General features: G+C 43.9%; 3 protein-coding genes across 4 annotated transcripts; 1 reads left to right on the forward strand and 2 right to left on the reverse strand.

Annotated features, from left to right (window-relative positions):
* The first annotated feature begins 24 nt into the window (after positions 1-24).
* MYO19 (myosin XIX) lies at positions 25-19,445 on the forward strand. The gene is made up of 24 exons (XM_009991559.2): positions 25-39; positions 1,856-2,000; positions 2,755-2,903; positions 3,134-3,247; positions 4,024-4,156; positions 4,372-4,441; positions 4,797-4,899; positions 5,112-5,208; positions 5,688-5,764; positions 6,142-6,232; positions 7,298-7,469; positions 7,821-7,894; positions 7,989-8,110; positions 9,862-9,975; positions 10,361-10,537; positions 11,418-11,564; positions 12,027-12,134; positions 13,029-13,099; positions 14,062-14,171; positions 16,300-16,463; positions 17,149-17,278; positions 17,462-17,547; positions 17,902-18,210; positions 19,159-19,445. Exons 1-24 carry the CDS (start codon positions 28-30, stop codon positions 19,285-19,287), a joined length of 2,904 nt encoding a protein of 967 aa, XP_009989861.2. The 5' UTR covers positions 25-27; the 3' UTR covers positions 19,288-19,445.
* A 658-nt stretch (positions 19,446-20,103) lies between these two features.
* Positions 20,104-21,390, reverse strand: ZNHIT3 (zinc finger HIT-type containing 3). Of its 2 annotated transcripts, none has more exons than XM_086624453.1 (5): positions 21,311-21,390; positions 21,113-21,144; positions 20,995-21,042; positions 20,814-20,915; positions 20,104-20,569 (listed from the first exon to the last, which is right to left on the reverse strand). In XM_086624453.1, the coding sequence occupies exons 1-5, from the start codon at positions 21,388-21,390 to the stop codon at positions 20,379-20,381; spliced, it is 453 nt and encodes a 150-aa protein (XP_086480579.1). In that variant the 3' UTR covers positions 20,104-20,378. The 2 variants fall into 2 exon arrangements, with proteins under 2 accessions (XP_086480579.1, XP_086480578.1); XM_086624452.1 differs by having other exon boundaries at positions 20,814-20,894; positions 20,968-21,042.
* Positions 21,391-23,501: 2,111 nt separating this feature from the next.
* LOC104373634 (lysophosphatidic acid receptor 1-B) lies at positions 23,502-24,470 on the reverse strand. The gene has a single exon (XM_009979576.1). The coding sequence runs from the start codon at positions 24,468-24,470 to the stop codon at positions 23,502-23,504; it is 969 nt and encodes a 322-aa protein (XP_009977878.1).
* Positions 24,471-25,727: the final 1,257 nt, after the last annotated feature.

Raw genomic sequence — 25,727 nt, forward strand, 5'->3', positions numbered from 1 at the left:
GCGTTCCCGTCCATAGGGCTGGACAAGATGCCAAAGCAGGTAAAAAGAAAACCAGGAATTGTGCGTGCTAATTAAATTTAATGCCAGGAAAGAATTCTTGGCTTGTTTCCATGCAGTCAAGATTAGGTAACTGCTCATGTATATTCACCCCTACTTCATGAATTGACCGGTGCTATTAACTGTGTGGTTTTGAGCTGTGTTACTAACACCAGCTAGTGATTTTTGTTATGCCATTGGCTTTAACAGGGCAGGTGTTAATGCATGTAGCAAGCACAACCCTAAGGGTAATTTTTCTGTAAAATTAATGGACATAGGAGCTATGCAGCGTAGGTATCAGAAGGGACTGCATTTTCCAGTATTGTTTTTCTTTTGGCTAAACCATCACCATCTCTTCTCAAATGAAGTGATGTTGAGCAAGGGGAGCAAAAATAAGCCCATTCTCTGGTCTTGCAATATCAGCTGCACAATGAACTTCAGGACTTGGCTGGTGCCAGCCTAATACAGCGAACACATGGAAGGCACAGGAATAATGGGTGATTGGCAGAAACTCATAATCGTGTGTGTCTGTCCTCTGTGAAAGCAGCAAGCTTCTTAACGTTCGTTCAGAGGAAAATAACAGAAATCACTCTGATGGCAATGCTTAACTGTGTTCCTAGGCCTTTTTTCCCCCCTTTTTTCCCATTTGGAAATGAACTACTTACGCTGTCTGCAAAAGATAACAGTGTTCCTAAATGAGTACATTATTGTAGCTTTATTTTTTTTAGAAATGTGTTAATGGGATTTTGCAGTATATTTTCCCCTTTATTAATGAGCTTAGCTCATGTAGTGGGAATTCTGCTAATGAAATTTAGCACTTTTTCTGTATAAGCAAGGAGATACTGTTCATTGACTTGGTTAACTTGTAAAGAATTGCAGATTTATGCTACTAAATGCAAATAAGTAGGGTTACTTTGAAGGAGTTTCTGTTAAGGAAAAGGTGAACAGAAAAAAAATATCTAGAAAGCAAAAATCAGGACTGGCATCTTTTCCCTTCTTTATTTTCCCTTACAGCTACTCTCTCCTTCCCCTCAGAAATTACAAAGAGGGCCTGAAATCTCTCTCCTGGCTAAGTTTTCCATTACGTTTGTACAACAAACTTGCCCTTTCAGCTAATATTGTCAAGGACGTGGGAGCCCAGCGGCTAAGATTTAAATACTTTGAGTGATTCAGAAGGGACAAATCTTCACCTAATGCAGGCCAACTCTTCTAATGCCACCATCTCGTTCCCCTGGCTGTAATGCGTGCACTCTGCAACTTCACTCTTGGGGCCCTCAAATCTCTGCTCTAAAAATTAAATTCTCTGCTAGAAGAACTGCATTTGTGTTGGACCACAGTAGCTTTCAGCTCTACCTTAGTCTCTGCAGCCAGTCCTTCCTGCTTCCCTCTGCCCAAGGCAGTGTTTGCATTGAATGCATGACATTCACGGGCTTAGAAATATGCCAGTTAAGAACACCGTGCTGAACGAGCTGCAAAATTGCGAGTGGTAGGTAGCGTGAGTCTAAGGGCACGTTCTTTCCAAGTGCCTTTGCTTACAGCCAGAATTACCAGCGATGAATTCAGTTTACAGCCAGTGTTGTCAGCCTGCCACCTCTCACATGCTAGATAATACCTTTCTAAAACCAGAGCACCCCATGGGAACCGTTGATGCCAGGGGAGGGCAACTGCCCAGAAGAGTAGCTCAAACGTACTAAGTTATGTCTCCTGCTGAGACTGAACTTCTGTTACATGGAGGCAGTAGAAGAGCTATAAACTGTAGTGGATTAGGAGAAATTCCAGCTATATTCACCCTTTGGTGTCAATCTGACATCCTCTCCAGGAAAACAGCCAAAAAGAAGATTCTATCGTCCAGAATGAGCTCAGTGAATCATTTGAAGAAGAAGTTAGAGCGTTCCTCGGTGATGAAGAGAAAATGCATCTTTTTGATGACCTCACAAAAGTTAATCCAGTGACAACTACAACAGGTAAGCAGCCAGCCAGGGGAGTATCTCCTGAGGAGTCACTTTCCCTGGTGGCTACTAATATATGGTAGTTACTCTTCGCATCGCTTTAGTAGTGTCATGAAGACAGTAATTAAATAGTCAAAGCCTATTCAAACCTATTCAGAGCCTTAGAAAGTCACATTTGGCTTGGCTGTATTTTTTAAAAAATGCTTTTATTGTAGATTTAGCCATGCTGGTCTCTTATCAAGCTGTGCATGCAGAGGTCACATTAGTATTGTTGGTTCAGGTAGCCAGGGTGTGGTTGGGAGTTAATCTATTGAAGGACGCCTGCATGACCTTGTGATTGCAGTTTGGTGTTATGGGAATGTATCAGAAAACTTAGATTCAAAACATATCCATGAAATTGGTTTTGAAAAGTAAATTCCTCACTTGGCTTTTAGAGATGATCCTGTTAAGGGAAGCCAAGGCCGGCTCCTAGTACAGATGGGCAATTCTTGCCTCAGTTTGTTCTGCAAGTGAACAGATTTTCTTTCTAGGACTGACTATGTGAAACCTCGTAAGAGTGCAGGATTTATTGAATGGAATAGTTAGCAAATCCCTTCAGATTTTTAAAAATAAGAGCAACTCATGAAGACATTAGACCTATATCACTTTCTTGATCATCTCATTCTCTATTAAACCTAACAGGTAACATCTGAAGTTTTTCATTACAAACAGGAACAGGAAGAGCCAAATATGCTTTTCAAAAGATGCTAACAGAAGGTGTGTCTTTCAGTTCTGAAATGTCTTCAAGCAAGATACGCAGTAAACTTGTTTTATACAAACGCTGGCTGCAGTCTGGTGGCTTTAAATCCATTTCAGCCTATCTCCTGCCTCTACTCACCTGAGCTTATGAGAGAGTACCATGTTGCACTTCGTCCTCAGGTATCATTATATTTCAAATAACTCCTTCTGCAGAAGCTGGGTTTCAAGGTCTTCAAAATCTATATAAGCAAAATAATCCTAAAGGATAAAACCCATTTCTAGTGAAGTACGAGTTCTGTTAAAAGAGCAGTACTGCTTTCAGATAAACATGAGAAGACCTTTGCTGTCTGTTGCTGTTGAAGTTTGTAATTACTGTTCTCTTAAATACAAGTATTCTCTTTTACTGCCAGGATTTAAAACCTCACATCTTTGCAGTGGCTGAACAAACTTACAGAAACGTCCAAAGCCAGATAGACCCAGTAAACCAGTCTATAATTGTTAGTGGAGAAAGTGGTGCTGGGAAGGTAAGGAGATTTTTTTCTGACATTGCACTTAAGTTTTGAGATCTGCTAGTGATTTGTAGTGCATAGTATTTCAGCGAACAAGCAAAGACGAAGAAGAAAAAGATTCCGACAGAGCACGTAGCTAGTCTACTCTAGCACAACTCTCTTGAAACACGTGTAAAGCATTAAGTGATTGCTGCAGTCAGATAGACTCTACTAAATATAGCTGCTCTTTAGGTGGCATCTGTAATTTCTGGGAGGGCTAAATTTGAATCGTTCAACAGGAACTGCACCCGAGGTAATGTCTCAGCGTAGTCTGTTAGGGAGCTACTGTGGGTCTCAGCTAACTCTATGCAGAGACTTAGAAGAAGTGGGAGAGTTCAGATCCTATCCTAGGCCCTTCTGTAATGGTCCATCCCTATTCAACAAGACATTGAGGATATATTTAAGCTTGAGAACAAAGTGATTTGCTGAGTGTTAATGACTCAAAGTCCATTTATATTCATCTGAAGATACTAGCTGTTAATTCTAGCTGAGCTTCCAGATGGTTACATCTTGATAAGACTGCCATTCAGCAAAGCACTCCGACTCCAAGAGCATTTCAGTGTGTCTGTTGCACATAAGCACGTGCACAAAAAGTCTCCACTGAACTAGAGCTATAAACCCAACACAATTACTCTCTTTTGCGTCGTTGCCAGCTGCATACTGTGTTTTCAGAAGCTAGCACGGTTTCGCTAACTGACATAACTAATAATGTGGTAAAAACAAAGGCCTATTGTCAAGCCTCTCTCTTGCAGACCTGGACATCTCGCTGCCTTATGAAATTCTATGCTTCTGTTGCTGCTTCAGTTCTCTCTCAAAAAGGCAATGAAACTGTGGAAAGGATAGAGAAGAGAGTGTTGGATTCCAACCCTGTCATGGAAGCATTTGGTAAATGAGACTTTTTTAATAGCAAAAAAAAGTTGTGGCCACTGTGGGAATTTTCTGTTAATGCATAAGCCTAAGCTAGCTCTTGGTCCTCTCCTTAAAAGACAAACTCTTCAAATACTGGAGCTATGTGCAAATCACCCTTAGGATCTGTGTCTCCTACATGGAAGAGTGGAACCACTCTGATTATGTTGTATCTGTCACTGGCAATTTCACAGGCAATGCATGCACCCTGCGGAATAACAACAGTAGCCGTTTTGGAAAATATATCCAGCTTCAGTTAGACAGGTAATAATTACTGTGTAAAAACCTTATCTATTGTCTTCTTCCTTTAAGTCTTTACAAACCTTTTTTTGAAGTCTGCCATAGACTATTTTTTCTGTCTTTAAGAACACATTTTGGTTTGCTGGCAGCTTACTGTTTTTTTTTTCTCCCCTGCAAGCTCTCACCATGATCTCTAAAGGAGAGCAATGGAAAAACAGAGACACAGTTGAGAACTCTGAATAAAACACTACATTAAACTTGCACAAAACTGAAGGTGAACTGCAAAGCATTCATAGTCAGGCAGTATCGTAACAACATAACACCTATCAGATTCTGTGAGGAAGCTTTGCTGAAATATTTGCTTTTTTTTCCCTTCTAGATTCCACCATCTGACTAGTGCTTCCATTCAGACTTTCCTTTTGGAGAAGACCAGAGTTGCCTATCAGGCCCCCAATGAAAGAAACTTTCATATTTTTTATCAGGTTTGCCTTCAGTTAATTTTGCTAGATATTTCTGACAAACGGTGGGGATGAAATCACCAGGTTTAGCACAGTTGCAACTTTTAATATTTCACAGTTTTCCTGTCTGCCATGCTTCCAAATTAAATCAGGCTCCCAGTGCATTGTTCCTTATCGTCTGTGAGATGCGAATACCAAAGGCAGAATTCAGCCTTTACCTTGTTTTCTGTCTCCAGATCACAAAAGGTGCCACTGCAGAGGAGAGGCTGGAATGGAGCCTTCCAGAAGGGGCTGACTACCGCTGGCTGCCAAATTCTGAAAGAAACTTAGATGGTAAAGATTAGTTTCACAGACTGCCTGCTAATAATGGCTGTAACTTTAAAGGAAGGCAGGCAAAAATGGGTCTGCCTTATTAAATCCCGTGATGGTCAGCCAACAGCAGACGTTTTGCAAAGCCACCTGCATTAATGTGATTCTTTTTAAGTTTCAATTTGCACTATTCAGAGTTTTCACCTGGCTTCAAACAGCGGTTCTGGCCTCGTGAATTTGCATCTTCCCATGGCTATGTTTAGAAAGTGTCTCCTCTTTGGATGTGCTTCAGCAACCTGCTGCCTCACTTCGGAGCCCCACGGAGTCAGTATAAGCCAATGACTTGGTTCTCCAGCTTGTACTCTGGGATTTACCAAAAGAGCATCTGGCTTCCTTGATCTCCTTTGACAATTCCAGCTAAATTGGTTGTGGGGTGGAGTGGCCTGCTTGCCTGTGTTTGTGTGCATGGCTTTCTTTTAAACAGCACCTCTTTGGCTTTTCAGAGGACTGCTTCGAGGTGACCAGAGATGCAATGTTTCACTTGGGCATTGACCGCTCCACGCAGAACAATATTTTCAAGGTCAGGTACAAAAAATGGTCACATGAGGATGCTGCTGATGTTTGGAATGTCTTTTTAGCATCGGATTTCTGTGGAAATAAATCTCTGTCAATGCACAGTGCATGGGTTGTTTGGTACTCCTGACTGGAGGGCCTGCAGCCACACACTTGGTTGCATAATCAAATATTAGTTCTTAACTAAAAGCCTGCACCTGTGAACTTTAGTTTTCCTTTGGTAATTGCAGCATTAGGAATTAACAAGATTGGAATCTGTTTGCTTTTTTTTTTGTGCAGAAATGTTTTGACTTGTCCTGTTGATGTGGCTAAGGGAAGGCTAAGAGGACACTGCCTTGGAGGAGAGCTCTGTTTTAGAAATCTCAATGCTCAATTTTGTTTCAGGTATTGTCAGGCCTTCTCCATCTTGGGAACGTTCAATTCTCTAATCCAGTGGATGAATCTCAGCCTTGTGAACTAGAAGACAAAGCCAAAGGTGAGGCAACAAGCATGGCGTGCTCCAGAGAGTCTCGTTATCTCAGTGCAGATGCCTAGCAGAAAGGATTACTACGCTCTTCTGCTTGATAGGAGACTGTCAAGGTCATGGACAGACAAAATTTAAGCATGTTTTTGTTCGGTACTTCACGGTTTCAAAGTACTGAACAAACACAAGCCTAGTGCTGCCCTGCTCTGAGAGATAACATCCTTCCGTTACAGGTCAAGGCACCTGCAACACTAGACATTGATTTCAGAAGATTATTGGCAGAACTGCTGCTCTCGATTGTAATCTTAGGCTGACATCACAAGACTTCCAGAAATCTGACCCAGAGTGGAAAGTAGGGCTTTTAAAATTAAAGCTTTGAAGTTTTCATGATAAAGGCTGAAACTCCACTTAATAACAGCAAATCAGTTAAATTGCAGCATCAAACATGGGTTGTTCTGCATGTCTTTAGGAGGTTTGTAGATCTAATTTTCCTTCAGAACTACAACATTGTCCTGAATAGTGAAATTTCCTACTATTATTTCACATGCTCTGAATTTGCACTACTTAATATTCAAATAGTTTTGCCTACAGCTCAGGTTAACAACATCTTAAATGCTTCATTAGCAAATAGTTATTCTTCTAATGAAGGGATTACATTTTTGTAATATCACAAAAAATCATGTTTTTTTCTGGTCATGGCTGTTTGATGTTCTCTGTCTGGACTTAGAGGTCTCTGCTTAAAAAAAGGTGAAAAAGTAACAAAGACATACCTAGAGGGTACTCTCTAAAATTCCTACTTCAGCGTGGCAAACTTCAAACTATTTTGATATTGTTGTTTCATTTGAAATAGAGTACCTGCAATTCTAGGGGTACTGTACATCCAAAGTAAGAGGCTGGTCTTGCAAAACTTTTTCCTGAGTTTGGGTAAAAAAGATCCCAAATCCACATTTTAAGTTGGTGAGTTCATGGAAACGTCATTTTTCTGTGTCATCTCTAGAACTTCCATAACATTAAAGGGGCTGCATTCATTTGATACTCCATTTGATAATCTTGCAATGTCTTTTTTTCCTGAACAAGATTTTGTGAAGACCGCTGGAGATTTGCTGAAGATACCTGTCGAGGAACTACTGGAATCATTAAGAATCCGAACAATAACTGCTGGAAAGCAACAACAAGTCTTCAAGAAGCCATGCTCCAGAGCTGAATGTGAGACTAGGAGGGACTGCCTCGCCAAAGCGATCTACGCCAGGTAAGGACACAGGCAGGCCAGGCTGCTGCACTAATCCATGTAACTTTTGAGAGGGAATAGAGAGACTGGAGGGATTTACTTTCCCTTTTACTTTCCTGGCTTTCTGCTTGGACTCAGGAACAGTGTAACCCTCCCTTCCCCACTTGACACACGTCTGATTCAGTTGTAGATACTGACATAGCTGTGGCGTCTAACAGAGACGTCTTCAGAGAACTGCTGTGTGACATCAGCAGGCAGCATGTCATAATTTTTTGTTTCTTCCATGCGATGCTGGTAAAAACAGCAGTAAAAGAACACTGCTCTGATTGCTGTAAGCAGGCACTTTCCAACCCCACTTGTCATTTTCTGCAGGTTGTTTGAATGGCTCGTTTTGGTCATAAATGAGAGCATCTATGCAGATCCATCAGCGTGGACCAGCTTCATAGGTATGGTTTATTCATCCCTGGTTTAACTGGGTACCCATAAGTCCTTCAAGCTACTCCTAGATCAAAGTGCACTGTCTTCCCATATTCCTCCTAGGTTTGTTGGATGTGTATGGTTTTGAAGCCTTCCCCGAAAACAACTTGGAACAGCTTTGTATTAACTACGCCAATGAGAAACTGCAGCAGCACTTTGTAGCACACTATCTGAAGGCACAACAGGTAATACTCCCTTAAGATCAAATGTTAAATATCTAATTTAAAAACGGCATCTTTTGTCTCTTTAATTGCATTTCTGTGCTTCTGATCAGATTGCAACCTTCAGTCAAGTAAATAATACCACAGAAATCGGTGGGATGTGAGTAAAAATTGCTTTTTTGAAGAGGAGAGTGTGGGGCAGCTGGAGGAATGAAACAGCTCGCTCTCTAAGGGTACTGGAAATCTGTTCCCTGTTATAGAGCTCCATTGGCTTTGCAGCCTGTTAAACTGTTCTCATTCCCTCAAAGACCTGAACACTTTAAATTCTTGAGATGAGTGTAGCCTAAATTGAGATTCTCTTGGAAACTGCTGCTTTTATAACCATGTTTATCCCCTTCACCAAGTATAAAGTGCCTGTATGGGTGGGGAGCTTCTAGACCTGAACTTAGGTCTAGAAGGCAGAGCCCAACAGAACCTCGTAACCCAAACATCAATAGCATGTGGTACCTGGTGGAGGTCTTCTGCTGCAGGAGAACAGCTTCATAAACCCCGTTGTCATGCTGGTACCTTTAAAGACAAAAACACACTGCGCATCAGCTTTTATATTTGAATGAGGAGGTACACGAGTTGTGTTGTTTCACAGTAGAGAAGGTATTTGCACCGTGCTAAATACATGGCAGTCACTTGCCTTACTGGTCACACACTGCTAATTCCAGTTCTCTTCTGAGTGCTCTGAAAGCTGCAGAGTCCCTGCCAGGCCTGGACTGCTACTCTAACAGATGTCCTTCAGTCCTTGTTGAATTCCTCCGCATGACACGTACATTACTACAATGCTCTTTGCCATTAACTGGAATCTGGGAAATTATTTTCTTTATGGCACCAACATGATGATACCTTCTGCCTCACGGCATAGTTTTACCAATTTATTCAGGAGATGAGTATCTCTTGGACCATAATTTGTGCTTTCATATGCCCAGCACTTTTTTTTCTGCCTGCTCTCATCAGTATGCCAGGGGTTAATGGTCAGTGAAGATGGAAACCAAGTTCAAGCACACACTTTCCTTTAAACTGATTAATGACCTCTGTTTATAGTACCCTTCCCAATTTCTGCCTGCCCTCTTACCTCTCTTGATCTGGCTGTGCCCCAAACCACTTAAATGCCATTAGTGGCTGTACTGAGCAAGCTTTTGGCAGAAGACTTTGAAAATAACTGGCCAGAGCTTGTGCTTGTTAAACATTCCTGACAGTCTGTTCTGTAATTCAGCATAAATATTGTGCAAATTATTTCAACCCGTATCTTTCTCCACTTCCTTTTGGATCAAGGTTTCTTTTAAAAGGAGCCCAGTTAGTGAAGTCTGGCACAAAGTGGTTGGTTTAGGGCTATGCCCCAGTTTAAGGAGTTTGGTGCCTTCCTTGCCCTTCGGAGCAAAACTCGGTACAGCCAGGAGAGGCTTAGTGTGACTGTAGCCTGTTTGCTCCGTAAAGCAGCGTTGCAGCTCGCTCTGATAAATCCCCAAGGCTCTCAAATACTTAAACACATTGTTCCAGCAGGATCTGCTGGTACGTACTCAAACGATACCCGGGGTAGAATATCCTCGTTTGTTTTTTTTTTTTTTTCCTCAAGATTGCCATTGAACGTGAGCTGAGCTTTGGATGAGCAGGCTGAGTTTGGGATTAACTTGTTAAACAGTAACTGCATCTAACCTCAAAAGGCATACGTTGTTTGAGCTCTGGTGCCCTCTGCTGCAGAATAACCCGTTTCTCTCTCACTTCAGGAAGAATACGCAGCTGAAGGCCTGCAGTGGTCTTTCATAAACTACCAGGACAACCAGAACTGCCTTGATCTGATAGAGGGCAATCCTCTCAGCATTTTTTCTTTGCTGAATGAGGTATGTGTGGATCCAAACCCCTAATGCTTTTGGCCTAGTTGCCTGCCTTCTGTCCCATGCCACCAAAGAAAACGTGGGCACTAAATTAATAGGAAACTCGCCAGCTATAAAATTTCTGCAGAACTTATTCTTCAGAACAGTCATGACACTGCTTGCTCCTATTCTGAGTTGTCTTTTTTCCTCTGATCAGGATGCTCTAATTGAAATACAAGGCTTCAGTTACATTTTTGATGTTTTTTTTTTCCACAGCATTTCAGGGCTTGCATACTCAAAGCAACTCTAAAAGTAGAATGACTATGATGTAAATTAAAAGTGTCTTAGCTGTTCAAGACCGTTCTTTATAACAAATAAGAGATGCTGCCATTTTGTCTTGTTTGTTACACAGGAGTGCCGTCTGAATAGATCCTCTAACACTGACCTGTTCCAAACTCGGATTGAGAAAGCCTTATCCAATAATCAATGTCTAAGTCGAAACAAGTTCAGTAAGAAGCCTAACTTTATTATTTCACATTATGCTGGCAAAGTCTGCTATCAGCTGGCAGCAATGGTGGAGAAGAATAAGGTAGGTGTTTTCAGAACGAGCTATTTAAAAAAAAAACACAAACCAAAAAAATCTTACAGACCGAAAGCAACTTAAATCAAAGCACCACTAACATGTATATTCAGTGCTGTTTACTGGCTCCAAATAAATCCTTCAGGCCATGTAAAACTGGGTAATGTTCTCGGCCTAATTTTTAGCAAACCATCACTGGCACAAGGAAGTGCTTTGTTAGCAGGCCTTTCAGCTGGGGATTAAGTGCACCATGTATCACCACAGCAGGGCTTCTTCTATTCCTGAGACAATGCAGAAGTGTTAATGGCATCAGGGCATTTATATAACCATAAATACAGTGCTTCATTTCCCAGAAAAATTCAGATAAGTTTATGAGAAACAAGAGCGTGGCCTTGACTACTGAAAGTACCAGGAAACTCATTGTGCCATCAGGGAAAAAGTGAAATAGTCTGCAGATATGAGGGAACCTTCTCAGTTCTGACATCACCAGCAATTATGGCAAGTGGTATTAGGTGATGCAATAAAACACCATCTCTTAATTAAAAGGAAGACTTTCTAAGAGACTTTCTAATACCTGCTGCAGACTGTCCTATGGGGATTAAACTAGTCCTGAGACTTTTAGCTCACTTAAGTTGTATAACGAGAACAACGTTAAAGCAGTCATACGTTTGACCAGATTTGTGACATGTTCAGCCAAACATTGTTTTCTGTTCCTGAACCTGACTATGAATGAATATGTGTAGTTAGATTTGAAACTACAGCTGTGCTTAAATCAAAGGTGGCATCAGAAATACTATTCCATCTAAATATGTGGAATTTTTAGTCATTTTCAAAAGTGGTGGGTTTCTGCCTAAGTCCAAATACTAATGAGTCATGTTTGCGTTTGCAGGATCCCATTCCACCAGAGCTGGTCCATGTTTTGCAGAATTCTAAGGACCTTTTGCTTCAAAAACTATTTCCTGTGGCAGAAAGAAACCAAAATAACATCAAAACCCAGAGCAGAGCAGCTGTTGTTACAGTAGTGTCAAAGTTCAAGGTACACCCTATCCAAGTTCTGCTTTCTACTGCTGTCTTCATAACTAGATGAGAGAACAGCGTAGCTGGACCCAGATCAGTAAATGTTATTAAAATGAAACAGCTGTGAGACAGAAATAGCTTCAGACTCCTGACATTCTCTGGGTTTGTAGTTTTAACTCACTCCAGTTTTACCCTTTCCTTTAACAGTTGGGCATCTGCCTTTGTGAGGCTTCTTCCTACCTGTTCCTCTCGAGGGGTTAGCTTCCAACTGATGGCCCTGCTGTCATTTGGAAAACTTTCTGAATTTACCATCTACAATTTTAAAAAAGCATCCATGCAGTAGAACTTTTTTTGCTCAAGCCATCCTTTTTGCTATCATTGCAAAAAACACCTTCGTTGTTTTTACAGAGTGCCGCCGATGAACTAAACTACCCGTGGAGGAGGAGGAGTCCCTGATTAAACCTGTATTTGTTTTCTACAGGGTTCACTTGAGCATCTGATGCAGATTTTGAATAGCACCACGCCGCATTACATCCGATGCATCAAGCCTAACGCTGACTGCAAGGCAATGACTTTTAAAAGAGAAGAGGTAAGTGCTCAAAAGCCTTTCCTCACTCAGTCAAGGAGAAGCTTCTGAGAGACATCGTGCGGGGCTTTGCACTGGTTCTCTTATGATCTTGAGTCACTCACAAGGCTCTTTTCACAGCACACTTTGAAATAGCTTTTTCTCCTCTGGAGCTTCCAAGATAAATGTCCTTTCAGAATCACTGATGCTGCTTCTCTAAAATGGAGCTACTAAGCACAGCAGCTCTTCCAGATGAACTTACTTGTTGTGGTATGAGAAGTTCTCTCACCAGAGTGCTCCTGGGTTATGTGGGGTGCTACCATCCCAGCCCTCAACGTAGATAAAGGTGATCTGACTGCTCAGCAGTCCTGGTCACACAGGTATCTTCACAGTGAATGCCCACAAGGAAACGTTGCTTGCTCCTGGAATCTAGTCCAGGACAAGCGAGCAGAGATCAACCGACAAGCACGTCTTTGGGAACAGAGTAGCAGCTGCTAAAGTTACAGCTAGACAACCTCATTTGACATAAAACCAAGCAGCTGGAGTAGCGCTGCACTAATTTTAAACACTCCTGAGGATTTGCTGATTGCATGCAAGTAGTACTAAAATACCAACGCAGGGTTTCTGTCATCTGCTGCATTCCATCAGCGCAGGGCGTGTGGGTACCACAGGAGAGGGCACATGAGGACTGTCCCTCTGTGTCAGCACTGCCTTGACCCTACTCTGAGTGCCACTCGAAGCAGTAGCTCGGTGGCTTCACAATCCTCTTCTCCGCCCTCTCCATTCGCTCCCCAGCTGCCAGCGTGGCGGTGCACACCCGGCGAGCTCTGCCGTGGTTGTGTCACTGGGGCTGAGCACACACAGCTTCCACAAACACTAAGCCAGTGGTTGCCTAAACCATCTCAATTTCTTCCTCAGGTTCTCAGCCAGCTTCAAGCATGCGGAATAGTCGAAGCCATCACCATCAGTGCAGCCGGCTTCCCTATTAGGTAAGTCTGAACTTCTAGAACAACATCTTCCATAATGCATTTCTATAGCAATTAGTGGCATATTAGTTATTCAGGAGAGCTTATAAGCAGGAAATGCAAATATTTGGCAGTCTGTTTCAGACCACGAACCTTTATTGATTCTTTCAAAGCTATCTGAAGAGTTGTGCTCACTGCATGCTTTTAAGCTTATTTGAGCACCTCTCTCTCATGTTTTGGAGACAAAAATACCTGTCACAAATCTGCATCGCTATTCTGTGCTTTGGGTAATGAAACTCTGCTAGTTCAGCAAGTCCAGAAGTGCAGTAACAGTACAGGAACCAGGGCTACCACAACTTGCGTTCAAGACAATGGGATTCTTAAAAATATACCAAATACTCAAAAAGTCCAGATGTGTCTACCACACACCCCATGTCTGAGATCTCACTGTACATTTCAGTCTGAGAAGCGGAGGAAGAGACGTTTTCATGTGGACTATCATGTACAAAACTCTCTAATTTAATGTGGCTTCACAGTAACATTTTCAGTGATTAAAGTTAAATTACAAATGGGATTCATCTAAGCGTGGTCATCTCGAAGTCAAGGATCTCATTGCAGCCAGTCACCTTGCTGGGCTTTCTTGACCACCTTTGGAGGATGGAAGGAACAAGGCCTGAGCTTGTCATGGTTTTGACAGCTCAGTATTGATGGGGTGAAGCTCTCAGCTATCATAAACACCCACAATTCCTGCCCGGTCTTTGTTACAGGCAAAAGTCACTGTTATTGTGCAATGGGCAGTCTCTGGAATTTCTTTGGAAAATCTATACTTTCTTGCACGTTGGTGGCTACAAAGGCATCAGTCTATTTGCATTCTACGCACTGGATTTTTGAAGCCATGCTGCAATTTTTCCCCCCTCAAAGGGCAGGTTATTTACACATACAGTAAATGATACTTGCCCACAATTAACTGTGTGTTCGTCTATCAGGATCCCTTTCGAAAGTTTCACCGAGCGCTATGAAATACTCCGAAAATCACGTGGGTCCAATAAAAACAGAGTGTGTGATAAAAGCAACTACCATACTGCCAAGAAAAAAGGTATGTTTCTTTAGATAATCCCTCTGCTATCGAGTAAAATTATCACCGCACCAATCTGATACCACACAGATCAGATAGGATTACTGTGTTCAGCACTAGGGACACCAATATTCTTAAAATATTTCTCTCATCTATCACCAACTTGAGTTTCTAATTTGGCTAGTGCTTACAGCAGGCTCTTTAAAAGTACAAATCTTTCCTCTTATTACTGTTTTTCTGTGTTCTTCTTGGGTAGAACAGTTACAGTGTTTGGGGTTCCTCTGATACAGTTTGATTTAGAGTTGGCTCTTGAGTAGGCTTGAAAACCACTTACCTTTTTGCTTATATTCCTTCTCCTTTCTTTCTTTTTTTTTTCCCCCCAACCTTGTTTTCTTGCCGAACACACTGACCTTCTAGCTTACCTGGATTCTGCTGCTTCTTCTGCCTTTTGCAAACTTCTGTATGTGATTCTTTTTTCTAAGCAAGAGCGAGGACGGACTTTAAAAAACACAATCCAATCTACAAGGTAATATCTTTGGTATGAACCCCTGGAAGAAGGAGCTCATCAGATGTTTATATTTATTACTGAACGTTGCTGCAAACCCCTTTTCTGTCCCAGATTAATCCCATCTTCACCCAATGGGTCTGTTCAGTAACCAGTAGGTGTGGGATGCAGGACCAGTAAGTACCAGCCTATGTCAGATAAATAAAATGGCTGGAAATCTATTCACCTTGTGGAAATGGAATGAAGTAATGAAGTACAGGCTGGAAAATTACTTACACACCAGATCTTTCTCCCTTAATTGTAAACCCATTAGCTGAAATGCCTCATTGTGATAGGTCACTAGTCCTTTTTATCTTTAGTGGGTAATAAGCTGCAAACAAAGCAAAACAATTTCCTAAACACGGAGATAAACTTTTGGTTCCCTTATCAGCCCAGCCCCATGAACACCATCATAGTCACCAGATGTCTTCCTGTAAGCAAAAATTGCTTATGTTTGTTTTCAGTACCTTAAAATGCTCTCATCTCCTTAGAAATATTTATAGCAGAAAAGCAAACAGTATCCAGGATGGAAAGATACAAAGACCATCAAGTTCTGGCATTGGGCATGCAGAAGCTCATGCAGCATTGCCTTGAACAACACAATCTCTTTCAAAGGCAGGTCTGAATTAAGTCTACCTCTAATTCCAAATAGATTAATCTGGCTAACCTGTTTGTCTCATAACGTAAAAAATGGTGTACTATGTCCCAGAAGTGGTTTTAATAACCTCTTATTGCTGCAATAAACTCCAGCTTAGTACCACATCCAGCTACCCTGTAGCTGCATCTGACGCCCTGCGAAAGCTGTAGAATTGTGTAGCATTTGTTTTCTGTTCCTGCATCTTTCCATACATTAAGGCTACAAATCTCATTCCTTGCTTTTTGCTCTTTGTTCCCGACAGTTTTGAGTTTTGGGTATTTCATCACTTTTTCTTAGGACTGAGCTGCTCAAATCTATTCTTAATTGCATCGCTGTTGCTTTCTAACGTTTCCACATAGGATGCTTTAAACAATGTGAGAACAGCTGAGCCCTCCGTATGTCTGCTTCATTGTCTGGATCTACCCAAAACGATGTTTGTTACCTAGGGATAGGTTATAGAATCATAGAATCATCTGGTTGGAAGAGACACTGAAGATCATCGAGTCCAACTGTTCCCCCTGCACCATCAGGGTCCCTAAACCACGTTTCTCAACACCAAATCCACACGGTTTTTAAACACCTCCAGGGATGGGGACTCCACCACCTCCCTGGGTAGCCTGTTCCAATACCTCATGACCCTCTCTGTAAAGAAATTTTTCCTGATATCCAACCTAAATTTCCCAATAGAATAGAATAGAATAGGATAGGAGGTGGTAAGACAGCACCCAAACTACATCCCAGTTAAAACACACCATGCTGGTTTTCTAGTTGCTAGCACATTGCGATTTTCCCCGTCACATTTTCCCCTTAAACACAGCCAGATCTAGTGATGTCTCAGCCATCACCTCATCCCCTCTTGTGGTAGGTGTATCCCCCCCTAAACAGCCTAGAAACCTCAGTGTAAAGATGATTACTTGGTCCTGATTTCCAAGTTTTGTGATACCTTCTCTTCAATGCTTCATTTGCAGGTGAGACTCCAGTGGTGGATGATGGCAAAGGATCGCGTTCTGTTGTTTTGGAGATCCTGCAGAATGTTGTCACAGGGCAAACTACTGCTGAGCAAACAGGGAACAGAGCAGAAAACACTTCAGTGTACTGCGGCAAAACCAAAGTATTTATGGCTAATTCTGTGGTAAGGCTGTTTCCCTGGCTAACAGTTCTGGATTGTACTTGCATAATGGGGATTCTGGCACAGACCATCGTCGTGGTTTAAGTGATGCTCCTGCTAATGCCAATGTGACCAGAACTTGGCATTTTCCTTTAAATTATTAAACTAAATCAAACATCCATGAGAATCCAGCTATCAGAAGCACTTAGTTTAATGGCATCCTTGTTGCTAACAGACGAGGAGCTGCACTTGTGTCTAGTGTTGTCAGTATGCTCCCAGTTCCAGTAAAGATTACAGCTTTCCTTAGCTTCAGCTGACAGACTTGGCTCCTCTGACAGGCCTAAGCAGCTGCTTTGGGAAGGAGATGAAGGAGACGAAGGCACTTTTGCAAAGCCTCCATACTGGAGGATGCAGCCATAAAAGAACCCCCTTCAATGGAGCTGGTTCTGAGCCAGCAGCTACTGTGACTTTAGGAGTGTCCACTTTTTTGCCCCACACCACTTTGCCCCCTCAGATACTTAAATTTTCATTTTACATGTTATCTAATCAGCACTAATGAAGCACTCTCACTTCTGAAACCTAATCCAGCAGTCTTAGGAGACTGCAACGTGTGTGTGGTTCTCTGACAAACACCAAGGGACTATGTAGAAGAGTTGTGAACACAACTCCGTCCCCGAGTATTAACTGCAGGCTCCTATCCCCAATGCAGCTGGAGCAACTCGAAGCTAGAAGAGCTGAGGTGTTAAATGAGAAAGCATTTTGCATTCAGTGTTGCTGGAGAAGATTTAAACAGAAGAAACGAGCAAAGGAGAGATGGTCTGCAACTGTCATCCAAGCAGGTAAATTTGGTAAGGGTGTGGCTGAACATCATGTAACATTTCCAGTTACACTGGATGCTTAAGCTGGCAGGAGCGGCTACCTTAATTGAGCGTGGAGAAAGCTTTAGTGCCATCTCGGTTACATTGTCTGCAAGAGCTTCTGAGATTCTTTGTACTCAAGATTTCTTTTAATTAAATCTTCAGCTGTTCGGTCCTGGTTAGCCAAGAATCGCTTCGGAAGGATGCGCAGGGCTGCTACTGTTATTAAGCGTGGCTGGAGGAAATGGAAAGTAAGTACGTTGGCCCCGAAAGCATTCAAATTGAGTGACTGAGGCTTTTTAGTGTTTGAGAAGGAATCTGCCTCTGTCAAGTACCTGTACAAAACCAACACTGTCAATTCCCCAGAAAACTCTTCTCCAGCTGAGGAGCAGAAGATGGATGCCAGTCTTGTACAGCTGCCTCTACAGGGTGGCAGCGTAGAGACTGCAGAATAAACTCGTTCCTTACCTTCATAAAATGGGAAAATGACCCAAAGGGTGTCCTGTCCTTTAAGATTCCCTCTTCTTTAGACTCTGCGTTGTGCAGTTTTTTAAGTTTTGTTTGAGAATCTTGTTCAAGAATATTGTTCTGCATCTCTTCATCAGGCAAAAATGGCTGCTTTAGCAGCAGCAGAATTGGATGGGGATGAAGAAAAGGTGCCCTTCCCAGTTCCTGGAGCTACAATCATCTCGGCCAAACCACCCTGCTCTTTGGAAACAACTTGGCCTCTGCATGCAATAATTCAGTTCTGGCCTCTTGGCCTTGTCCTGGCTGCTGCACCTGTTACTGCAGTGGGACTTCGGAGAGACCTGTCCCTGCTGGCATGCCTCAGAGTGCTGCAGGAGAGCGGCTGGTGCAAAGTGGAAAACTGTTTCTTTGGCTGTGGCATCACTTCCATTAGAGCTCTCCCACAGGTAACAAACCTCACGCACTTGAGTCAGCAGCACATTTAAGCTGCTGTGAGTTCAGGAACTGGAACTCTGCTGTCGAGTGGAGCGACTACAAAGCCTGCTCTCCAGCTACAGTCTTCCTTTCTCCACTGGCTTGGATACGCAGGGATGACTCTGACATTGGTAGGTCAGGCTGGACGCAGGGCTGCACTGAGACTTTCAGCTAAGCACGAAAACTCTGGTTAATCTCTGTCATAGGTACAAACTGATCACAGCTCTGCTTCGGAAACGAAGAGCACGCGGGCTCTGCTATTACATTCTAGGTGTATTTTTTTCTGCTTAGAGGATTCGAGTTGCACAGCAGGTGAACACATGAAAAAGCATCCGCTTGGGGAAAAGCCACTGGGTGTATTAATAATATCCCAGTAATTCTGTATGGGCTTCGCTGTGCAGACAACCACACAGACTAATTGGCATGGAGGATTTTCAGGGCAGAAAGCAGGGAGCAACTCTCGAGTCCTTCATCTCCTACACACATGCAGAACAGTCGTAGATACCATTTACTACAAAGAAGCCACAACCCACATTGGCTTCTCTCAGAAGTTGCACTCCGGTTACCTTGTGCCTGTTCTTGCTTTTTTTCTGTTGATAAATTTTTGAGGTTGCGTAAAATTATGCTTGCAATAATGCAGGCTGTGCCTGGTCACAGTTACTAAAAGTAGGAAGAAGCACTACCAAGTTCAGTACTGACAAAACACTCAGATCTTCAGAGTTTAAGCCAATTTCAATTCAAATTACGGTATTGGTACTCTCTGTAGTAATCATTTCTCTTAAAGCTGTTTGTGCTAGGACTCCTGTGGAGGTTTTCCTCTATCCTGAGTCATATTGACTAGCACTGCTCAGTTTGAATAGCAAAATTTGCTCAAAATCTGGCAAAACATCAGCTGACCTCTCCACCTCTTTCTCTTCCAGGGCTCTATCAAGTTTCACTGTAAGAAGTCTCCCCTGCATTACGCAAACGTCAGTCCCCATACGGATGCCTATTCCATCACCGGATTTAACCAGATTTTATTGGACAGAAAAAACCTCCTGCCGACATAGGTTCTGGCCATCTGCATACACTGTACTTTTTCCTTCGGGGAAAGACTGTCTGCAAGCTGCTGCTTTCAAGTTACTCAATGTCCATATCTGCTGCTACCTCAGAGCTTTCTGCATCGATGCATTGTATGTATAATATAATATACTTCAAATCTAGAACACGGGGGGGCATTCCTCCTCTCACACACATGCATATATTAGAGGAAATGTCAGTACTATGAGAACACTCAACATAATGAAAATAGATCAAGTGCTTGAAGCGATGTATACTTGAACTGAACACTTCTGGCACCACCTGGGAGAAGCAAGAGGCTGGTAATGAGACAGCAAATAAGACCAACGTTTCTGATGTGTGCTGGATTCCTGTTGGGAGGCACATCTATTCTGAACACACTCTGAACAATGTTCTGTAACATCATCACGCTTCTGACTGTGACCGCGGAGGCGAGCAGCAGTCAGCTGTAACACTAATGGCAGATGTCTCAGGGAAAAGCGAGACTGGACTCTTGATTTTTTATCTATAGGACCAAAACATACGTACTCTCACAACTGCCATGCACTTCAGCACTACCCAGTCAATGGCATTACCTCTGCCACGGGGCCAAGGTTCTCAGGAGAGGTGCTCTACACCGCCTCTTTGTTGAGAGACTCCCTCACACGTGTCCTGACAGTGTTCAGCTCTTCTTTGTATGCCACTTTTAAATAAACTCTTAAATTCCTTGTAAAGGTGTCTGACCATCCCCAACAACGTTAACAAAAGCATTTCAGACTAACTTGTGGATCAAAATAAATGCAAATACATTTAATTGTTATAGGGAAGCAGTGTTTATCATGGTTGACAGTATTTCTGTACCAACAGAAAGCAAGTCCACAGAACATGGAGTTTAATTCCTAGTATCTAGAAATCTGTCCAACACTATGTCACTGTTTATCAACTCTAAATTGAAAATTAGAGCATTGACATCTATGAGTAAAGCATGAGCAAACCTTGACGAAATGCACAGAATGGTGCATGGCAGTAGCACAAGGTACTGCCAGATCTCGTGTGTCAGAGGGAAAAAGTCTTAAGGAAAGAAAAACGTCCCCAAAGTAGCTCACTCAGGAAGAACGTTCTCCTTCTCGGGAGGTTCAACAATTCTCAAGCAGCAGTCTGCAAATTCCACAAATAACGGCTCCTGCATGTACTTCTTCATGAGGGAGCTTTTGTCTTCTGCTTGATCCACCGTCAGCAGCAGCTGCCTGAGGTGGGGGTTCTGCAGCAAGGCTCTCAGCTCTTCCGACTCCCCTTTAGAAAGCAAAAGAAGCCAGTACTAACCTGGAACAGTTACAAAGACCCCGATTTTGCAAATACGTTTTCAAAGAGACCCGGTGAGAGGCCAGCTATCCGACATTTAAACCTTTAAGGCCTTACAATGAGGTGCACGCTAAACTGCAGCACTCCACGAAGAATTCCTGGCAATCCTGAGTATCCCTGCTCGCTTTGTCGAAGCCCACCCCCCTCCGCGCGCCTGCCGGTTTCTCAAAATTACCCAAAAGCTCGAGTTTCTGCAGCGGGACGCGGTCCTGCTCGTCGGCCTCCGTCAGGATGTCCTCCACCGACCAGGGGCCGTCTGCGGGCGGGGACAGCGGAGCTGCAGCGGGGCCGGGGCGCCCCGCGAGCCCGCACCCGCCCGACCCACCTACCTGCTCGGTTCGCCGCGCCGGGGACGCCCCGCCCGACCCCCCCCCGATCCGGCTCCGGCTCCGGCGTGCAGCGCTCTGCGGGAAGAGATGGCGTCAGCGGCGCCGAGGCCCGCCCGGCCCCGCGCCCGTCCCGCCGGTCACTCACCGCGGTGGGTCCTGCAGCACGGCACGGAGCAGCTGTGGGGCGAGAGCCGCCGTTAGCGCCGCCGGTACGGGCGGGGGGGCGGCCCCGCACCGAGCGGCCGCCGCTCCGCGCACCGAGCGGGCAGGCCGGCCAGCCCGCACCGCCTGCCGCCACCCCCCCCCCCCCCCCCGCCCGTTCCCGCCGCCCCCCGGCTCTCACTAGGCGGCGGCGCAGCGCGGGCAGCGGTACTTGGCCGCCCCCGCCGCCCCGCACACGCCGCACGGCCCCGGTGCCCGCATGGCGCCCGCCGCTCCGCCCGGTCCGGCCAGCGGAGCGCCGAGCGCCTCCACCCAGGCTGGCTAGTCGAGTGCCGAGCGGCGGGCGGGGCCGAGCCCGTCCCAAGGCCAGGGGTTATTATCTCTATTTTTTGATATACGTACATATATCTCGTCCTGAGCGGGTTCTGGCTGGATTCCAGCTGCCGCCCCGCTTTGGAAATGACGATCGCTGCGACAGACAGCGCTGCGTCGGAGATTCCGGTCGTTAGGCGTCGCCTCGCCGATGTCAACATGGAGATGAGCAGAAATGCTATCGTGCAATAAATAGCATATCATACAATAAAACCGCCCCCAGGTCGATCTTTACCATCTGCCCTGCGATAAGTTTTGAGTGAATCTCCTGTTATTAAGTCGAAGTTGAAGGAGACAGATGTTCCGTTTCCAGCCGAACACCTCCTGAGGCTGGTGGTGGTGGAGTCAACAGAAAACACAGAACAGCTGTGTTCAGGCGGAAAAAATGGGGTCAGATTTATCTTACCTGAGTTGCGTTATCCATTCAAATAATTCATCCCATGGCAGGGGGGTTGGAACTCGATGATCTTTGAGGTCCCTTCCAACCCAAACCATTCCATGATTCTATGATTTTAATTGTGAATCATTTCGTGACGTCCGTTTCCTTAAATGTCTGAATTTTAATGCAGAAAAAAGAAATTCTCCCAGAGTTCTTCAGTGTGAAGTAGCAGAAAAGAGAGATTTTATAGCAATAAACATAAACCAGTACTTATCGGATTTGTTAATGGAATGGCACTCGCCCATTTCTTACATTGGTGGGTGAACCCATTTCTTACACAAAACACGCTCTTTCCTCCTACCTGCTCAGGAACGGATTAATGGGATTTTGTTCTGAGTTCACTGAAGCCTTTTGAAACGCCATGACAACAAAGCAAACGAACTGGAAAGAAATCCCTGAAAACCCCGACCTGTGCTGGAAGGGCTGATCTTGGCTGGACCGAGCTTGTGCGTGTGTGTTTCATGAGTGTGAGAACATTCTCACAGTGTGGATTATCACTTTGATGTAAGGTCATTGAGCAATATTTGAGCATACTTTAAAACCAGAAAGACGAGCTAACATCACTGGGATCTATTCCATCATGGCTTCTAGACAGGCTCAAGAGGAGAGGGAAGAAATTTAAGCACTGAGATTCTTCTAGACAGTATCCCCTTAGTACTAAGATACTACTTAGTATCTTAAGATACTACTTAGATACTATTTCATACTAAGAATAAGCGTTAATTTCTACTAAATTGATTCTGACAGATTAACTATTCAGTAGCAAATTTCCCTTTCAGAGAGGAAGGGGATAAGACCTTTTCCTTCTATAAAATACTCAGTCTTAATATTTTTATTTTGTATTATTTTGTACAGGCAACTCGACAGCAATCCCGATACTGAAGAATTCAAGTGAGTTTTTCTCCTAGAACAGTGCAAATTTCAAAAGCCATGGACTCGAGGGTGTCTCTATTTATAAACAGCAATATGAAAAGTGTAATCACAAATGTCTCACAAAAACGTGTAATCCAGCTACGTACTGCAGTTAAAATTACAACAGTAAGACAGCGCTGAGGGCTCCCATTAATAAAGAGATTCATCAAATATTCAAAGATACAATTTGACTGGCTGTAAACGAGAAACTAAAATTACATCTTCCCCCAGACTACGGAAAATTTTCTAGCCATTTAACCGCCTTCGAACCCACATGGATAACACAAAACGGATGTGAATCCCAGCAGCCAAGCGAGCACAACAGAACCCTGTTTCCAAACGCAAAGCAAACACGGCTAACAGAGTTATTTTTCTCTCCGAGCAGCGCGGCTCTGCTCCGCGTTCGGAAGCCGGACAACGCGGGCACTTCACGAGGGAAAACCGGGAACCACCGCGACGCCGCGGCCCGGCGCTGGCTCCCGAAGGCTCCCAAAAGCTGCTGGGAGAAGCCCCAAAGCTCCTGCGCGGCTTCCGCGGCTGCCCGCGCACGGCCCCGCGCTGCGCGCCCCGCGCAGCTCTGCGCGCCCCGGAGCTGTCCGCCCGCTCGGTGCTGAAGCGCCCGCGGCGTCGACCGGTGCGGGAGAACCAGTTAGATGTTCTCGATGGTGCAGGCTCGGACGCGGTTGGTGGAAAGGCATTTCAGAGACTTGAGTTTAGCCCCCAGCGTTTTGGGTTTCAGGGTGTATATTATGGGGTTTCCCAAGCAGTTCATGGTTATCAGCATGGCCGTGCAGTTTCGGAAGATGTAGATGTCCGGGTAGAGATCGATGTGGCACTGGTGGTTAGTTGCATCGAGGATGACTCCTGCGAAAACGGGAGCGTAGGAGATCAAAGCCAGGAGCCAGATAAAAACACTGGTTCTGGCAACCTGGATTTCGGCTGATTTGTAGGTGCCGGTAGCTTGTCCATGAGCTTTCATTCTCAGCTTTCTTTTCCTCAAGATGATAATGATTCTGAGGTAAGCGAACAGAGGTAAAATAAAAGCCACTACAGCATTGGGGACAGCGATGAAGATGAGGTAGTTGACACAAAATGGACTGTAGAGGACAGAGATGTTTTTTTCCATATCCAAGCAGTTCCACCCCATCAATGGCAAGGAGCCCAAAAAGGAAGCAAGGACCCAGTTAATAAAAACGACAATGATGCAATGGTTTCTAGCAACCCTGAACCTCGTCCTCATGCTTTCAGCCACAGCCAGATAGCGTTCAATTCCAATGCTCACCAAGTTATAGATGGTGGATAAAATAGACATAGTATACAAGGCATAAGGTGTGAGCATATCCTTGGATCCAAAGATTGTAGTGTCAGGATTGGTGATGAACAGCATCGAAATCCAAAAGCCAGAAAAGCTGGTTAAGAGGTCAGAAAGAGCCAAATTGCAGAAGAGTATAGAGATAGGCTTGTGCAGATCTTTTGTCACCAGTCTGGTGAAGATGACTGTGCAGTTGAAGACCACAGATGCTATGTTAATGGTCACTTGAGGGATGCCCAGTGCAAGCACTAGATAATGATTCCAAATTTTAGTGTGGTTAGCAGAGCAATTTGGGTATCCGTTCATGGTGGAAAATCCGACTTTCAACCGTTGACGAGGTCTGCTTTACACATCCCGTATTCCGTAAGAGAGCATACTGCATGAGCGTTACTGCCACCGTGTTGTCCAGGTGAAGAATGAATCCTGACACGGAGCTTCTATTGCCACATCATCACGACAGCGGATTAAACTTTAACCACTCATGTTTTTAAATATTTGGGTTACCAACTCAGAGCATAGCCAATTCCCTTTAAGTTGCTAGGATAGTCGAAAGTGGAAAACATATTTACTACTGCTTAAAGGAACCTCTATCAAGAGCAAAATCTGGCAAGTCCTTGTGAAGAGGAATGATCACAGCAGTAGTTTAAAAGTCTTTGATGACATTCTAAAATGGAATGAATGTGAATTCAGCTTTAATTCACAAATAGATTAGTTAGATAAAGGATTAGAGAGTCAGAAGATGGAGAGTAGTCATTTTTTTTTGATTTTGGAGGGGGGGAGTATGTGACTGACGGAATTCAAAGAACAACATCACTGTTGTCTCACTAACCTAGATCCCAGTTCAGCAAAGGATGTAAGTCCTAATTTTAGATCAACTCTAGTGACATCACAAAACTTCTAAAATGCTCAAGATTGAGCAAGAGACAACGGAACCTAGTTGGTCACTGCCTCTTGCTTACGATGACATGTTGATGCAGCCAACAGTGGCTGTTTTTCTAAGCACAGTTAGATCATATCTACAGAACAAACCCCAAACTTGTAAGCAAAACCATATGATGAACTGCAACTCTTCAAAAAAGATCCAAAAAGGCAAGAGTCTTTGTCTCCACGGATGCCTTTGTGCTTGGGCCCACAGAAATATCTCCATACTGAGTACTCAGAATTTTTCAGAATACATCTGAAATTGCATGGCCTTTCTTCTTCATCTACCTCATCAGAGGTACTGATGCTTTACAAGCTAAAAAAAAAAAAAAAAAGGAGAATCGTTTAATGAGTTGTTGATTTAACTAAATTTTCAAACAAGGGAATGCAGGAGAATGGCTTAACCCTTCAGTAGATTAATTGCGTTGAAGACTTAAGATAAAGGATTTTTGAGAACCAGGTTTCAAATATCTGAGACTTGGGGAAAAAGCCCTTTGGACACGGGATCGGTGGTGTCAGCAGAGGGCACTGCGGGAACAAACAACTCGGTGTACAGGGGGAGTGCGGGGAGTTTACCCAGCGGAGTAGTTTAGGTGAGCACTTATCAATAGGAACAGCACCACGGATGGTTTTTTCTGCGCA

Source organism: Tauraco erythrolophus, chromosome 21 (genome assembly GCF_009769465.1).
Source record: "Tauraco erythrolophus isolate bTauEry1 chromosome 21, bTauEry1.pri, whole genome shotgun sequence".
Taxonomy (NCBI): Eukaryota; Metazoa; Chordata; class Aves; order Musophagiformes; family Musophagidae; genus Tauraco; species Tauraco erythrolophus.